Source organism: Pectinophora gossypiella, chromosome 5 (assembly GCF_024362695.1).
Source record: "Pectinophora gossypiella chromosome 5, ilPecGoss1.1, whole genome shotgun sequence".
Classification (NCBI taxonomy): domain Eukaryota; kingdom Metazoa; phylum Arthropoda; class Insecta; order Lepidoptera; family Gelechiidae; genus Pectinophora; species Pectinophora gossypiella.
This window is the reverse complement of record NC_065408.1, coordinates 14,871,386-14,890,916: the sequence shown is the minus strand read 5'-3', so window position 1 is coordinate 14,890,916 and position 19,531 is coordinate 14,871,386. Positions and strand designations below refer to the sequence as shown.

General features: G+C 39.3%; 1 protein-coding gene across 1 annotated transcript in view; it reads right to left on the bottom strand.

Moving 5' to 3' along the window:
* Window positions 1-19,531, bottom strand: part of LOC126367077 (elongation of very long chain fatty acids protein 6) — a 92,317-nt gene that overhangs the window by 60,358 nt on the left and 12,428 nt on the right. The window contains exon 2 of the mRNA XM_050010479.1: window positions 4,037-4,174. Coding sequence (XP_049866436.1) covers window positions 4,037-4,174 — 138 coding nt within the window. The remainder of the gene's footprint in view (window positions 1-4,036; window positions 4,175-19,531) is intronic.

Below are 19,531 nucleotides of genomic sequence, written 5' to 3'. Positions count from 1 at the left end.
GACACGACAAGTCAACCGTGACGAAATGTATTCGAGAAGTTATTGATCTTAATCAGTAACATTTATTTATAAAAAAAGGTACTTAATTCATGTTTGGATAGTAGATAATTCTTATTCTATCGTGTGGGTTCTGAGGTGGATTACCAACCCCATTAACCCTGGTGTCAGGGTTATTATTGAGCCGCCAAAGGCCCCTGACATTGTTCATGTAACGACCACTTACTTAAATCGGTAAATAGTAGCCGGGACCAACGGCTTAACGTGGCTTCCGCGGCACGGATCATCTTACTTTCGAACAACCAGGTGATCAGTCTGTAATGTCCTAACCAAACTAGGGATCACAATCACAAAGTGATTTTTGTGATATGTCCCCACCGGGATTCGAACGCGAGACCTCCGGATCGTGTGCCCAACGCTTAAACTACTGGGCCACGGAGGCCGTAATAGATAATTTAAAAGATAAAGCTGGTGTGAGTGCATATAATATACTGCCTAGTCCTTCGGGGATACAGACGTGATATTATGTAATGCACAGGTTAACGTCCGTTAAAAAAATGGTAAGATTTGAAACCCTATGAAACATTATACTATGAATCCTGACACACTATACCTTATAAACAGTATAACATTACATTACAACAGCTGACAGAAATTTCGGAAGTGGCAACTTTCGCCGTATCACGTCAATAGAATACATTTGGCCAGTGGATCCCAACCTGTGGGCCATAGACCACTAGGGTCCGCGATAAATGGTATTGTTAGTAATTTATGACCCCTTTAAAATATTATTGAAATATTCAGGATTGGCAATAGGCTCTCCCCCTATTACATGGGACTTAAACATAGCTGGGGAGGAGTGGGTATATATACCTATATACTATTAGAGGTAAGAGCCGCGCCGACCTTAAAACCCTGGCGCGCTGCCGCCGACAAATTTTGAGTCGGCGCTCACCTATAGAGGTATATTATGGAGTATAAAATAACATCCCACTGCTGGGCACAGGCCTCCCCTCAATCAACCGGAAGAGGTATGGAGCTTACTCCACCACGCTGCTCCAATGCGTGATGGTGGAGGTGTTTTTACGGCTAATAGCCGGGACCAACAGCTAGAGTACAGTATATAGATACTATAAAATTCTGGCCACCCCCTCGGGGATATAATACATCCATATTATATTAGTCTTGTACGTCCCTTACATTTATTCTTGTAGACGTGCATTTTTCCATGGCTATAAAGATATTCTAAAGTCAGACAGATTCTACCGCGAGGTTTCCCACTTCCCACAAAATCATTTTTTTACGTGACTTATTGTAGATTTTCCGCAGATGGCATTAACTACTAGGCACAAATGGGGAGCGCTGAAGACTCTCACCCGGTACAACGTTTAAGACAACAGGCCTGAGGGTGCCCAGTTGTGCGCGAACCTCGGCTGAGGGCGTCGTCTGAGGAAAAATATTTGAAAGAATTAATCAACCCTAGCGATAAGCGCTGATTGAGGGAAATCGTCGACCACGTCGGCGGGGTCGGTATTGGGGTCCTGAAGTGTTTGGTGTCATGAGCTGATTGGCCGCCTCTATGGCCAGAGTAATCGGGTCGTCGGGATCGTATAATACGTCCTTCGGTAGCACAAAAACAAAAGACTACTGATTAATTTTGAAATCCTTGGATCGGAATCCTTTTTTCTCTGTACCGAATAAAGAGGTCGCAAAGGTTCGTAGTTGAAAAATAGTTTGAGAACCAATGTATAATATGAATACAGTCCTATGCGAGTAGAATATAAGAACGTGATATGCCGCCTACTAGAGCGAAGTATTCAATGAACGTGCTTTGTATGACGTGTGAATCCCAATCGCGATGGAAACATGATAACAGTGTTACATATCGCCGCTATCTGTGACTGTAAATTTACAGTTTATCTTATACTGAGATAGTGATGGTTTCCTTAGGACTGGTAGGCTGTCATAAAATAATATAATGATTAATTGTAAAATTATTTCAATAACCAATTATAACGCTAGAAAGATAGTGATGCTTATTCCACCTATCTATTGTACTCTTCTAATTCTCTGAAAGACTTTTCTCTGAACTCTCTCTGCGAGATGCTTATTCAAATCGTCTGGGTTATCGCCGGTATAATAATAATGTATTTTCTTTAAATTACATTCCCATCCCATACAAGAGTATATACTTAGTTTCTGTATTTTTGTTTCAAATAAATGTAAATAAACCTAAAAAAGCTTTTTATATGTATTTTCTAATAGTAACTTCAGACCCAGAGTAAACCTGAAGAAAATAGGAAGGGTTTATAATATTTTACATTGTTTGTAGGTTCTCTAGGCCTTCAAGTAGTAGCAAAAAGATGTAGAGCTCATTTAGCTTACTTTATCTATAATAAAAATAATAATTTCGATCACCGAATGGTGTGGCTACACTTACGACATCTATCGTAGACGAAACGTATATAGCGAGGGCTCCAACACCTTTAAAACATTCTGTCTTTCTTATTATTATTCCAAGTACATGTTACAACCAAATTGCAGACGTCGATAATAATTCCTAAAAGTAACAAAAGAGACAAAAAACACCTTTAATTGAATATGAATATTATGTATTCAGATTCTCAGTTAACACCTTATTTGCAATACTCAGTAATTAACATAATAACAATACCTAAGTTTTAGCATATTGTACTTAAATCCGGCATTATCAAGTTAGCACTGACAAATTTCATTTAAAAAAAATATGTTGATAATTACGTTTATCGCAAAAGAAAAAGAAAAATAACTCTACAGAATTAAGTTGACATCACACGTCAAACGGGTGGCATACTAGCGTGATGCCTATTTTATTCGCCTGGGTTATTCATTAATCATCCGTCCCTTTCCTTTTCGACGAATAAAAAAATGTCGGGTATAACTTAAATTAAAATAGGAGGTGTCTACAGGAATCGGGGCCATTATAAATCTTAAATTGATTGTAAACTTGTCACTTTAAAACCTCGGCGTAGAATGACAAACGCATCAGAGGGAAAGTAGGAAAGTGACGTTGCATAAAATAATCGATTTGCGTAATCGATTATGAGAGGTTGGTAACAATCACTCGATGGATAATTCGATCATTCAGACCGCGTCGGATACCTAGTATCGATGACTTGGCGGAACTCTACGCACTGAAGCTAATCGCATGTAATCGCGACCGGGAAAAACATTGATTTCGCAGAAACGCTATAGAATTAGTTTACTTTCATTGAGGAATATCTGTATATGATTTCGTTTAGCATAACATAACATAAAAAAAGCCACGACTATATCCCAATTGGGGTAATCAGAGGTAGGTACATCCTCATCGAACTTTATGCTAGATCAATATGAACGTGAGCCGTATCGCCGTCTATAGTGGTCGAGCCAACTGCGTTAGTAAAATCTGCACTTAAATTAATAACTCATTGGTGCAAGTTCGGTACCGGGATTCGAACCTGCGCTCCCCGTTTGAGTAGCAAGCTGGTGTACCACAGCGCTCGGGGATAGTGTAGAATCATAATGGTGCAAGAATTTTTGAAATCGGTCTAGTAGTATTTGAGTATATTCAATACAAACAATATACAAATCTTTCTTCTTTATAACATTAAACTTAGGGAAAGTAATTAAGAACTAGGCGTAGTACAATGTGTCAAAGTAGAATCTGACAAAAGCAGAATGTGTCAAATGTATAATATGTCAAAAGTAGACTATGACGTCAAAAGTAGAATGTGTCAAATGTAGAATATGTCAAAAGTAGACTATAATGTCAAAAGTAGAATGTGTCAAATGTATAATATGTCAAAAGTAGACTATGATGTCCAAAGTAGAATGTGTCAAATGTAGAATTTGTCAAAAGTAGACTATAATGTCAAAAGCAGAATGTGTAAAATGTAGAATATGTCAAAAGTAGACTATGGTGTCAAAAGTAGAATGAGTCCAATGTAGAATATGTCAAAAGTAGACTATGATGTCAAAAGCAGAATGTGTAAAATGTCGACTAATCGGTATTACTGACCTTGGCACACAGATGGAGTGGTAGATGCCGTGGTTCCTGAGCACGTGGATGAACTCAGGCAGGGTCCGGCACGCGCCCATGATGCTGAACAACGCCAGCGCACTGTTCCATACTATCAGCGTGCGCCGGAGCTCGAACCTGGAGGGAAATGTACAATTACGTTAATTTTTATACAAATATCAAATAATAGAGAGAGATGTGATGTAAAAGATGATAAGTAATATAGAGACTTTTGAGAAGGGGATGTTAAGTTGGTTTTGTCCAAACCAACTTAACCGTAGAGCGGACGAAGGACAATAGGATTTATTGAAGAAGACCTAGAAGGACGTACATTGACCAAATTGGAGATGTCCTTAGAAAAGGTTTAGTATGATCTACTCTGAGCCGGCGTGCGTTTATGAAACGATTAGTGAATGTGGAGGAAGCAAGGGAAGCATGTCAGGATCGAAGCAAATGGGGTTCCATAGTCTCTGCTTATCCTGGAAATTGGCGTGAGTTTATGTATATGCCAAAGAGTTTCTTTAGAATTATTTTATATATTTATTTATTAAGTAGCACAATAGATGAAGAAAATTGGCCATAAATACCTACATCGATATTTCATAAATTATTAATAAGAATATTTATGTATTGAATTACTATAAGGATTATTATTGTATTGTTAAATCAACTGATTACATTTCTTCTTGTTAGTTATTGCTATTACGCACGTGCAGTTAGTATAAAGTTTGTAATTCCTTCACGATCCATACATTTGAAACTAATATGATTGTTTCTGAGAAGTTTACGTAATGTAAGAATATCAGGAATAATTTGAATATCAGCATTAATTATTTTATGGACTGGAATCGTAAAGAGCATTTTAAAGTCGTTAATAAAAATTTATTAAGGGATTATAACCGCCTCAGACGTGATGGCATAGAATAAATAATACTACGTACAGTCGTGAGCAATATTATGTACCCACTTTAGAACACTGTCGCACTATTGTATTTGACATTTAATGAGGCTTATGGTTTAATTTGTCAGAAAAGCTAATGTGACATCGTTGGAAAGTGTATACATATTAGTACTCGGGCCTTTGGCGGTTCGATAGTAATCGTGACACCAGGGTTGATGGGGTTGGTAATCCATCTCTCAACCCACACGATAGAAGAAAGAGACTTAGCCTAGAATTTTGGATTAACGTGTATTAATACAAGAAATACACGCGTGGACCGCATCAGGAACAAAGTCGAGGAAGCCGCTGCAATTTAGTCTGCATAATCACCCGCCAATCCAGTTACCTAGCCGACATTGAACCTGAAGCTTGGTCATACTCGCATAACAGCTGTATAATAGCCAAATAGCTGCTTTACCAAACTTGTTCCTCATTCATGAATATGGTAGAAGTCTGACCCAATTTAAGTTTATAGGTCAGAGTAGGCACAAGTTGTAGGCTAAGTAATTCATGATTCAAGTCAAGTTATTCGCGAAACTTTAAAAGGTATTGCAGACTTTAACAGACGATGGATGTTTTATGAATGTATCATCTTGCAATAGTCGTGAAAGTCCCCGAATGTTTTATAATTCATTTGAAAATTTTACAATGTTAAGGGGGGTTAATATTATACATCTCTACCCACCCCCCAACGTCTTAGTAAAACGTGATAAAATTTCGCACTTATAAAAATTTTTTTTATTAAAAATTCATAATTGAGTTAAAGAGAAAACTTTTTGTCTACTTTAGATCTGTCTTTATTTAGTAAAATCAGAATTTTATAATTTATTTTCGACCTAGGAAACTACCCAATTCTCGAACATAAAAATACAATGTTAAACGGCTAAATGCAATTTTTCGTCATAGCAATTGTCCTGGTTAGTAGGACGGAAACACACGCGAGTCATTTGAGTTGCAGGGATATCTTCTACGATCTTCTAGATTGTTCCTAAATGACGCAAGAATCGCATGTCTTACTATTGTAACTGTTTGCCAATGATCTAAGATAATTATAGCATGAAATAAGCGGGTCTTTAGTATCCATTACGGCCTCCGTGGTCCAGTCGTTGAGCGTTCGGCTCGCGATCCGGAGGTCCCGGGTTCGAATCTCGGTGGAGACATATATCACTTTGTGATGCCTGGTTCGGTTAGGACACTGCAAGGTGATCTTTCGATTATCCGAAAGTAACGATTGTAAGAAAGCAATCGGTCCCGGGTACTATTTACTCAGTAAGTATGTAGTAGTTACATTAACCACGTCAGGGGCCTTCGTAGGCTCAATAGTAACCCTGCCACCAAGCATAGAATAAGGAATAATACTACGTATACAACGGCAATTACGTACGTATAAAACGTAAAAAAAAAATGAGGAGATCGGTGGCGCAGCGGTTAACGTGCTCGGTCTGCGATTGTTGAAGTAAAGCAACTTTCGCAAAGGCCGGTCATAGGATGGGTGACCACAAAAAAAAAACATCTCGAGCTCCTCCGTGCTTTGGAAGGCACGTTAAGCCGTTGGTCCCGGCTGCATTAGCAGTTGTTAATAACCATCAATCCGTGATGGTTTAAAGCCCGATCTCCCTATCCATCCATAGGGAAGGCCCGTGCCCCAGCAGTGGGGACGTTAATGGGCTGATGATGATGATACAACGGCACTCTCCGCTCCCCTCCAGAGTCTGAGCTAGGTTTACCTCACCCCCCCTCGAACACAGTTTAGACTTGTATGGTGTCAGACGTCACACACACAGATGCGCGTGTACGATAATGTCAATGTGTAGTGTCTGTGTAAAATAAGGTTGTTTGTATGAAGTGACCGGGGTGTGCGCCAGGGTTGATGAGGTCAGTTATTGACCTCACAACCTGTGGGTTGTGTCTTCTCTCGTGTGCGAGAGAAGAAAGTATCCATTTCTTGCAGTGTGGCTTGAGTCCTACTTCTGTGTTTAGTAGCGAAACTCGTTTCTGTTCCCACGGTGTAATTTCAGTTGACTATTGAATTTTTAAAGCATCGAATTCAGCTAATTGTGGGAATAGTTTCTAATTCACTTGGTAACATATTATTAGAGATATGCCGACTACCGTATCGGCCGACTGGCTGATTAGTCGACCTGAGAAAGCCGACTAGTCGGTCATTTGTCCAGCTTCTACTATGAAGGAAAATAGTGTTTCTGAAGTTAGAAATGTAAATGATCGATGAATGTGGAGGAAGCAAAAGAAGTGTGTCAGGATCGAAGCAAATGGAATTCTATAGTCTCTGCTTACCCCGGTGGGAAATAGGCGTGAGTTTATGTATGTAAATGTACATGAAACTACGTATGAAGATCATTGTTTTTCTTTTTTATATTTTCTGTATAAGTTTTGAGTCTGATGTTTTTGTATTGTAATTGTGTGTTCCGTTTCGTGCTTTTTTTTTTAAGAACGTACTTATACATAACATCAGATATTTATACTAATATACTAATGGTTCTGCGCTATTAGGAATTACGGGCGCGAATTAACGATGTATAATTATATTCACAGACCAGTGAACCGTGACGTCATTCGAAGCGTCTGGAAGTCTAGATTACATTACATCTTTTTTATTTCCTTTTTTGTCGTGTATCGAGGTTATGCGTGTTATAATACCGCTCCAGTGCATTTGTTCTGTAGTAAGACATCACAGTGCTTTGCAAAACTATGATAATACAGCCAATGGCCGTGAAGGAAGCGTCTGGAAGCGACTGTATGACTAACAGGGATGTTAGGGAGCTCCGTAACCGTATCCGAAACTATCGGATATCCGATATAAAAAAAACCAACCGTAACCGAATCCGAAATAAAAGTTTCGGATAATAACGGATAGGGGCGGAGCCTAATTGAGACACGTTTTGATCGGCTGGCCGCTGTCAGTGCCGACACACAAGCGCGCATTGTTTTTTCTATTTGTATTTTACTTTTGAAATTCCTTAAAAAAATAATATCCGTAACCGAAATTATCCGAAAGTAACGGATAATCCGAAATCATTTATTATCCGTAACCGTATCCGGTATAATAATCATTCTTATATCCGTATCCAATCCGTATCCGAAATTTCATATCCGTAACATCCGTGATGACTTGTAATGTGCCGTGGATTTTCCCACGTCGAGAATGTTTTCGACAGTACAAAGGAATAAAAGTTATGTGAAAAGAGCTTCATTACCCAACCCTTAAGCAGATAGGACCAGAGTAACAACAATTTGAAAAGAAAAGGCAGCCAGTGTCCTTAGTATTAAATAGTATTTTAAAAAAGGAACATTTTCATTTTTATTTATTCGTGTTTGTGTGGGATGTGTCTATTACTCTATTATTATATTTTTCTCTTATTTCATTTTACTTTTTTGCGCGCTACACTGCAGCTGTACAAGTGTACTATATGCTCTGCCGAAGGTTGTCTGGAAGAGATCACTCTTAGCGATAAGGCCGCCTTTGCCCACCTTAGAATAAGTTTATCCTGTAAATGTTTTGTAAATTTGTGTGCAATAAAGTGTTTTTATTATTATTATTGAGGAGCTCGGTGGCGCAGCGGTAAACGCGTTCGTCTGCGATTGTTAAAGTTAAGCAACGTTCGCAAAGGCCGGTCATAGAATGGGTGACCACAAAAAAAAATTTCATCTCTAGCTCCTCCGTGCTTCGGAAGGCACGTTAAGCCGTTGGTCCCGGCTGCATTAGCAGTCGTTAATAACCATCTATCCGCACTGGGCCCGCGTGATGGTTTAAGGCCCGTTCTCCCTATCCATCCATAGGGAAGGCCCGTGCCCCAGCAGTGGGGACGTTAATGGGCTGATGATGATGATGATGATTATTATTATTCCCAGTTTGGTAACATACTCGGGAACGACACATCACTGCGTATGATCATTTACTATTTTGAAGAACGCTCTACATATCGCCTTTCGTAACGTTTCGTTCGTCATTAGAAAGTGGACCCTTATGCCTTATTATAATACACAAGCAACTCCATAGTAATTACAATTCAAGAGGTATGCTGCATTTCTATTCTCTACGTGTTTGTAAATCAGTAGGTAAATTATCTATGACATAGCAATTTTTACAATAAACAAGGCATACTATGTTGTATTTATTGAGGCTAAAAGGTTGAAATAACATTATTTTTTTGACGTGACTTATTGTAGATTTGCCGCAGATGGTATTAACTACTTGGCCGGACAAATGGGGAGCGCTGAAGGTTCTCACCCGGTACAACGTTTAAGACAACAGCCTGAGGGTGCCCAGTCGGGCGCGAACCTCGGCTCAGGGCGTCGTCTGAGAGGAAAAATATTTGAAAGAATTAATCGACCCTAATGGGTCGATAGCGATAAGCGCTGAATGAGGGAAATCGTCGACCACGGCGGCGGGGTCGGTATCGGGGTCATAAATAACAATAAATAATAAATAATGTATATCATTTAGAGTGTACAATTATTTTCACAGTTTAATTACTCGTGCCAACATAAATTAATAAATCACGCAAATTCATGCAAGAAATACATTTCATTGTTATAAACACCACACGTGTTAACGGCCTCGGTGGTCCAGTGGTTGAGCGTTGTGCTCACGATCCGGAGGTCCCGGGTTCGAATCCCGGTGGAGACAAATCACAAAAATCACTTTGTGATACCTAGTTTGTTTAGGACATTATAGGCTGATCACCTGATAAAAGTAAGATTCTTCCGTGTTTCGGAAGGCACGTTAAGCCGTTGGTGCCGGTTACTACTTACTGATGTAAGTACGTAGTAGTTACATGAGTCATGTCAGGGGCGTTTGGCGGCTCAATAATAGCCCTGACACCAGGGTTGATGAGGTTGGTATTCCACCTTACAACCCTCATACAAAATCATGGTACAATATTAAATGATTTTTACCCGACTGCGGTGAAGCAGAAAGGAGGGTTATTGTGATACATATCGCAATGGGATTCGATTAAATACTGGCAAAACACAAATAGATCCCAATCAACAATTTATTGTATGTAAACATGAAACGAACAAGACACTTGTTATCTAAAGTAATTAATTAATTAATTAATCAATCAATATATTCATTGATACATATTCAATATCTGTCAAAATTAAACACTGATAGAATCGATAGGTATATTTTTATTAATGAAATAGTAATGTAAACAATCTATGAAGTATATAAATAGCAAGTTTATTACAATAAATAATTATAATTGGGTCGTGTACGGTCACGAGCATTAATATGTATACACTTTGATACCATGTCACATTAACTTTTTTGACAAATTGAACTGTAAGTCTCACTAAATGTCAAATATGTTAGTGCGACATAGTCCTAAAGTGGGTACATTATATTGCTCATGACTGTACTAGGTTCAAGATAAATAATGAAATTCGGATCACTAAATAAATACAGATCTAACACTAACGAAAACCATTTTCTTTTTTATATTTAACTTATTTATGAATTTTAATCAACGTAATAATAAGTCCGACATTTTATCACATTGACACATTTCTCTATGACGTCACAGTGTGCATTGAGACATTTTTCTATGACGTCACAGTGTGCTTTTTCATACAGATTTCATAGTAATTTCGTGTTTTGACGTTTAGTAAAAAGTAACTGATTTGACTAGTTGGAAACTAACCTACTATTTATTTACTATTTTGAACGTGGGCTCGTCCGCTTAGAACTAGTAAATAAAATACTTTAACCTCTAACAAATTTAGACGAACTGTTTACAATTAATTAAGTAAACAACCTATTTTGGTAAGTCAGTAAAACTTAAGAGGCGCAATAGCTTACTTTACTATTCAAAAGGTTTATTGCTGACGGAGTAACTCACTTAGTACTTCCGAATAAAGTCAAGTATTTCCTTTTTTATTTATTATTCAACGGAAAAATAAACATAAAGTACCTACTTCAATATATACTGCTAGGTATTTTTTTCTTCTGACTTCCGCGGCTAGCGAACTGTGAGGTTATGAATTTAAAACACTAACGTCAATGTAAAAATTACTGTTTTTATTTTTCTGAAAATACTACTTAGAATCCAGTTGATGATAGAATTACGGATTTATTTTTGTCTAGCGTCTTTTACTAGGAACTAATTTAATTTATTATAAGAAAAATATGTATTAAAAAGATTAATATAAAATTTTAAATAAGCTGTTGCCGACCTTTTCAATAAGCGGCCGGAGGAGGAAAATTCCTGTGCCAAGGAAAAATTTAATTATTATTTGTTCTAAACTTGAATTTACATGGAGTGTGGGCTGAGGACTATTTACCTAGGTCTGTTTGTTCGTGTCGAGTATACCTTGTTAGGGATCCTATACTAACTTACTATGTCGTATATTATCTTAGGACGCAAAGGACGGACGTGATAAGGCCTGCAATCTGCTGTATTATTAGACCAACTAAGTTATACTGTAAAATAATTTTGGTTATAATCTGAAAAATATCATCATCCATCGCCGGTTGATTATAAGCGCCTTCTTCTTCTTATCGTGTGGGTTATGAGATGGATTACCAACCTCATTAACCCGGCTGTCAGGATAATTATTGAGCCGCCAAAGGCCCCTGAGATGGCTCATGTACGACACGACATGATGGCCTATTTACGTGTTCGTTGACGGAATTCACGGAGTTAGTTATTAAATTCTTTAGTTAGGTACTAATGTTATAATTGCATTACATAGCCGAATTGGGACTGCCTGTAATGTCTATGTAATTTGTGTTAATAAATAAATAAATGTAGCGCCTTGTATAATGTTAATTACTTGACTGGACAAATGGGGAAACTCTCTAAAAGCTTTTACCCGGTAAATGTGATCTTCAGGAAGGTAGTAAGGTAGGCTCATTCCACAAGTTACTTTCATACTTAGAACAGTAGGTACGTATGAACGGTTTGCGGTAACGGTCGTTTGTTTGCGCGTGAGTTGTAAGACGAAACGCGTGTGTGAACTTCTCTCATTTCAGCCTGTGTTCAGGGTATTTTGTTGCCTATACATTATGTGGCTTGTAAAGCTAAACACAGGGTTACATTGAAAGAAAGAAAGAAACATTTATTACTTCCGGACACCACAGACACAGACAGACAGGTACATTACATTTAAAACAGGACAAAAACCACACGGAAAAAGAGAAAAAAAAACTAAGATACAATTGGTTTTTTCTTTCTCTTCCCGATACAAGGCGTCCCTTATGTCAGTCTGGTAAGTTTGTGTGAGCACAATATGACGTCAAATTCAAAAATATCTGTATTCAGTAGGTAACATAGTTACGCTTTGAATCTTCATTTTTTAACGAACGTCTGATTCGCCTGAAACTACAGCTGCTTCTCACAATCTGTATAGCCGGGGAAAAGAACATACATAACATAAACAGTCTATATACGTTCCACTGCTGGGCACAGGCCTCCCCTCAATCAACCGGAGGGGGTATGGAGCATACTCCACCACGCTGCTCCGCTGCGGGTTGGTGGTGTGGAAAAGAAGCTGTAAAAAAAAACTTTGGATCTTTTCGTATCGCCTACTTGAGTAGGCCGTTGACGGCCTCAACGGGAAATAGCACGGACATCTTAAAACTACGGACTTTATTTCATATTCATTAACAATTAGTGACACTACAAACGCGTTCTATATAATTTTCAAGTTATAATAGTTTTTTCCTCAATTTATACTTGACTTCTGTCTACGCAGATTATCAGGTGTAGCACTTAGCTGAGTTGTTCTTTGCCCTTTCATTTTAGTCTTAACTGCTTGCGTGTTAGGTGTCATTATCTAATACAGTGGTTCTTATCTGGAGGTCTGCGGCCCACTAGTGGTCACTGAGGTTATCTAAAGTGATCCGCGAAGTTATCATTGGTCATCAATAAAAATAGTAGTGTACTAACATTAAAAATATTTTTTTAAAAACTTTCGCAAAAAATAATTTTATTTAGGAATAATTTCATATGTACATTACTCATAAAAAACCTTTTAACAACATTTGCTCACGACTGTATCCCAATCGGGGTTGTCAGAGGTCTATTCAGCACAAGATGAACTAAGTATCCACACCTCACCGAGCATTCTGTTAGACCAACGTGATAGGTGGTGAGCCGTATCGCCGTAGTGAAAACTGCACTTAAGATAAATTAATAACTCATTGGTGCAAGTACGATACCGGGGTACCAACCGGCGCTCCCCGTGTGAGAAGCTAACCGTTGAAACACAGGACCACAGTGACGTTGAATCGCTAGTCATTAAAAGGTTGAGAACCACTGTCCTAGTACAACTAGACTAGAGGAAACAGCGAGGTTCAAACGGTGTTTAACATAACCAATGCCATTGTTTTTACCTCATTCCTCTTCCTAGACGTTATGACTGAGGTAAATTATCTTGTTTATTGTATATTAACACCATATTTAACATTGTTTTAAAATTATATTTAAAAAAAAGTTGAAAAGTTATATGTATCTCTTTATTTAAGAGCTGCGCTCTTGTCGGTGGAGTAATCGCCATTCCTCTCTCCTTCCCGCCAAAACCTTCACCTCCTGATTCGACACGACCTGCACCTTCTCTTTTATTTGTTTCATAAATGTTCTCCTAGGTCTACCCCTTCCTCTCTTCCCTTCAATTTTTCCTTCTATGATCTTTGTCATAAATGAATCGTGTCGAATCAGGTGGCCAATGATATTTCCTCTCCGGGTCTCTATAGTCTTCATTACGGTTCTCCATTATTTATATATTGTTCCGTTTTCTATTAGTTTACAAATAGAGCAAGTTGTTATAGTCAGCCATAACACCTTGCGGAATCACGTACAATAAAAATGGACCGGAAAATTGGACCACTCTAGACCAGTTTATCTATAAATACGTCGAATAAACGAATTTAAATTCAAATTCGAAAGAACGGAACAGAACGGATAAACATTTTTTTTAACAGTTAGTGGGATTAGGCCCTTTGGCGGCTCAATAATAACCCTGACACCAGGGTTGATGAGGTTGGTAATAAAAGTCACAACCCACACGGTAGAAGAGAAGAATTGAAAAAAATATATTATAAAAATTGGCCGCATGTAAGACGAGTATTCGTACTTAAAACTTCGTCTAACACAACTTAGAAGTTCATTAGATATTGAATCTTCTTTTAATGTAAATAATTACAAATGCATGAATGTATAAAGCACCTAAATATATATTGGTTTAAAATAAAATATATAATGGGGGTTAAAATGGCCACATCGAAGCAATTCATCTCAGAAAGCAAATGTCAAATTGCAATATTGCCTTTTTAGATGAATTGTTTAACCCCCAAGACCACATACAGTGCATCCTTAAGTATTCAATAATTCAGTCACTGCTTGCTATATTTGGCATTGATTAAAGCAATTTATTACGTTTGTTATATTCATCTAAAAATATACGTATTATTAAATATTCTTAGTTCAATATTCGTTGAATATTCCTCTGCTAACACATCTTTCATAGGACATAAACCCGGAATGCATATAACCAGGGTGCTTTCAAGGCCAGAGGAGCTCGTTCCATTTTAGGCCTCGTCAATGCCTTCGGGCAAGACTGGGGCCAAGAGCAAACCCATGAAAGGTAAAAAAAAAAACTAAAATCCAAATCACGTCACACAAAACTGTAGCGACTCAAAGTGCACGTGCCAGGAAATATATCAATCTCGTTATCATACAATAAACGTTATCACATAACATCATTGCTGACATATTGATAAAAAAAAAACAAAATTCCTGGGAAAAAATTCATCAATTACAGAAATGATTCATAAATCAGTCGACATCAATCCATATCCGTGTAACCTCATGCAAATCAAAAATCTCGACGCAAAGCGCCAAATACGGAAGACTCGACCGAAACCCTCCAATGACTACACACTCCATTCGTCAGGCCAGCTTTATTGTGTGCCGTGTGACCGGACCTTCAAGTCGAAGTTCAGTTTCGACAGCCACATCAGAGCCCACCACAACAACGAACCGGGACAGATATTAAGGAGTCGCCGTCGCCGGATACGGTTTGGACGACATGATGATATCCGTGTAGGATAAATATTTTATACGTACGTATAAAAAAAACATAAACATGTGCCAGTAATCCCTTCATTCCTAGCGGCTTACGGACATTGAAGACTAAAAGTAAGACCCAGAGGGGGTGAGGTCGGCCCCGATACGCAATGGTGCGGGGCGGAGAAATACCGCTCTATGCGTATTTATTTATTTATTTATTTATTTATTTATTTATTTATATATAGACATTTGCAACATTACAGTATAAACCATTGCGTTACAAACAAGATTCTTATGGGCCTAAAACAAATTTACAATATTATAATGATAAATTGAACAATAATAAAGGAAGGATACACAAAATAATAACAAAACAATTCAATTAATAATAATGAGACAATACATAACAATAAAATAATTATTATTTAACTTATACTACTGACAGGCATCAATTTTTCAAATGCTTTTGCACATTCACTCAACAAACATCCAATCGCACTCTCAAACAAGTCGCAATGTGGTGCGGACGCGAGAACGAGATTGAGAAGAGCACAGACACGTAATATCGGCGTGTGGCGGTGCGCCTGCGTGCGCGCAGCGGGCTGCATCAGCAGCGGAGGCGCGCGGCGCGGCGGATGTCCCCGCCACGTCGGCACAAACACACGCACCAAGCGCTCAATCAGGTAGGCACTGTCAGTTTTACCCCGGATGATACTTAGGGCAAATCTGACAAGTGCTAAGTATCTCCGCAGTTGTAATGAGTCAAAACCCAAGCGACCCTGGAGAAAGAGCGTTGGATACATGTATGGGTAATACCCGCACCTCCTCTTGTACAAATAACGCAGAAAACGTTTCTGCACCTGCTCCAAAATGAGGTTGTATTTCCTCTCATATGGGATCCATACAACAGAGCTCGTTTCCAATATACTCCGAACAAGCGACGTATATAGAGTGCAAGTCGCCTCGTCCGAGAGGGCGGTGGCGTTCCTAAGTACAAACCCTAGGCGACGGTAAGCTGCGATCGCGATCGACTCGATGTGGTCCTTAAAGGTGAGCCTCTGGTCAAAACGTACTCCGAGGTCGCGTACACTTGTCACCCTGACTATCGGGACATCTCCCAACTTAAAGGTGAACTCACGCGGGCGTGACGAACGTGTAAAACTAATCACCTCACATTTGGCGGCGTTGAAGTATAATTTATTCATTACACTCCAATCGTATACTCGACAAAGGTCCTCCTGAAGGGCCACTAAATCATCATCACCGCTGATGGACTTGACTAATTTAATATCGTCAGCAAACAGCAGCACGGTTGACTTTAAAATTACGTCTGGAAGGTCATTTATAGTGAGTAAAAAGAGCAGGGGGCCCAAATTTGAGCCTTGACTCACACCAGATGGTGTCCGGTAGTTATCTGACACAAACGGTCCATATTCTACAAATTGCTCCCTCCCCGACAAGTAATTCGCGAATAATTTTAATAGCTTCGGTGAAAAACCCAAAATGCTCAGCTTCGCCAACAACACATCGTTATCCACCTTATCAAATGCCTTCTGAAAGTCGAGGTAGATAACCTCTACCTGGTTCCCGCTATCCATTTCGGTTGAAATGTAGTCCACAAGATGAACCAAATTAGTGGAAACCGATCTACGAGGCAGAAAACCATGCTGGGCATCAGAAATGTGTGGTTGACATTGGGGCAACAGATGGGCATGCATCGTCATTTCGAATACTTTCGCAAGAGAACATAGAATCGCGATAGGACGATAATTCTCAACCGCAAGCCTCGATCCAGACTTAGGAATAGGGATGACGCGGGATTGTTTCCAGCGTCTAGGGTAAACACCAGTGTCGAGAATTGAATTAAATAAGAAAGTAATAGGTTTGAGAAGCGCATCGGCACAACCATTAATTACGAATGCAGGCATGGCATCTGGCCCCGGTGAAGAAGCTGGCTTTAACTTTTTAATGGAAGCGCGTACATCCGCCTCTGTGATGGAATTTATATGGACACGATTAGAGCCAGAGTCATAAATGGAACCAGCTGATTCCCAGTCCAAACAGGGTTCGTTAGAGAGGAACACTGAGCCAAAGTATTCAGCGAATGCTGCAGCTGCGCCCTTTCCACTAAACTCGTCACCACGCCACGTAACCTTGGGTTCAATACCACCACTGTTTCGCAATCCATTTACAAAGGACCAAAATTGTTGCGGATTCATACGTATTTGATCCGAGATCCTGTGCATGTAGCTTTTATAGGCTTTTACTATGTCTTCTTTGATTCTACATCTAAGACGTGCAAATTCCCTATAATACGTGGGCTCAGAAGTCCTTTTCCATAGGCGATGATAATAGGCTTTACAGCCGATATCATGAATTATGGCTTGTGTATAATAAACCGGATAGGATCTGACGGCATTGGATTCATCTCGCACCTTTCTAGGGACGCAACTATCAAAAATATTAAAAACAGTGTCGTAGAAATATTTTACAGCGAGTTCCGTATCTTTAATATCGTACAAAGCTTGCCAGTCGACCGATTGGATCAGGAGGTACAATTGGTAATAGTCTGCCTTGGAAAAGTTCCAATCCAAATTCCTGTCCACGTTTGATGGGTCAATTCTAGGCGCCCTACAATTCGCATACTCTATTTTGACAATCAGTGGCGGATGATGAGGATCGATTTTTGTGAGTACTTCTAATGGGGAAGCTGCACATACCTGAACAGCACCTGCCATTTCTTCACTGGTCAGCACCACATCTAGACATCTTTCATTCTTATTAATCACGCTATTATACTGGTAAAAGTTACACATAGCTAAAAAACAGTGGAAATAATTATTGACACAATCGCTGGCACTATACAAATTTAGATCGCCTAAGATTAATATTTTTGCACTTGAGTGTTTGGTGCACACTTGCTCAACACTGTTGAACCATTCGAAATAACACTCGTCATTTGCTGAAGGCGGGATATAGAAAACGTTGACATATACATAGGAGTCGTTTATCGAGAATCTAGCCCAGATGTCCTCACACCGCTCACACTCATAAGACTGAATGCGTTCAAGGTGTAATGGGGAGCGCGCGGCAAGCATAACACCTCCTCCGTCGCGCATCACCCGGTCTCTTCTTAATAACTTCCAATCCCCGGTACAGAGCTCCGCGTCGTGAATTGAGCTGTCCAAGTTCGTCTCAGTTATCGCAACAAGATTAACATCAACCAGCAATGAGAGGTTTGTTCGGAATGTAAACAACTTTGATTTCAACCAACGTGCATTCTGATAATAAGCTGCCAGTCTGAACTTAATACTCGAACGACTATTTACCCTTTGTTTCGCTACTGTTGTTATCGCGGGCCTTACGAAAGGGCAGCGACCAGGGCTTTATACAGATGCCTTGTGGCCAAGCTTCAGGTGCCATGATTTTATCAGCCGAGCCAGACGCTATAGTAAGCTTAAAGGATGCATAGTTACCTCTGGCTTTCAAAGGCTCGATTGAGATGGTTTCAGCACGGCCACATATGGTGTCCAGATGGTCACGTATTTGATCTACCGATGTCCCCGTTTTCACATAATACAGGTGCAGTTGGCGGGTCCGCTCGGAGGCAACAAGCTGTGTTTTACCGGGCGTGGCGGAACCATAAGTGACGCGAGACCGCCTTTTCCTAGTCACTGTAGTCCATGTGCCTTCCTCTCCGGAGTTGGTGTCTCGAGATGGGGCCTCAGTGTACGCAACAGGAACAGAATCGGTAGCCGTTGGGCTTACATTAGCGTAGCATTATTCATTATTCTATTCCATAGATAACCTAACCTTATAGGCCTTTGACCACTTTGACCACAGGAACTATATAACTATAATTAAGATATAAATTAAAAATAAACGTTTCTGGCTAAGGAAACCTGACGGCATTGTCAACGTTAATTACATAGATCAGATCGCAAGGTGATATTTGCAGTTTTATCATTTGACTGTAGCATAATATGGAATAGTGTCTTATTTACTTTTTAATGGCACGAGATAAGTGAAATATATAAAATATATTATGGTAGCTCTGTGACGAAACATTTCTTCTTCTTTGCGAGTCGGTGGCAATCGATGCTATATTTTTGCTGACCAATAGTTGGCCACGCTTACGGCATTGTCAGTGGCTTCGTGAAGGTCTTTAATAGTGCAGGTGCTAACACCTGCTGTGTGTGTAAGGTGAGCCATAGTTTGTGGTGACACTCCACACTCGCACTCATCGCAACCATCATCCAGGTACCCACCTGCAGAGATTAGCCTGCCATTTCTTGATTTCATACAGATTAGCCTACGAAACCCGAATAATAACCCTGACACCAGAGTTGATGAGGTTGGTATTCCTCACAACCCACACGATAAGAAGAAGCCTACGAAACGTATTTTTCGAGTAATGGAAATGCTCTTTTGCTTTTGAAAAGGATACATTAATAGATGTACAGTCTTGAGCAATATAATGTACCCACTTTAGGACTCTGTCGCATTACCATATTTGACATT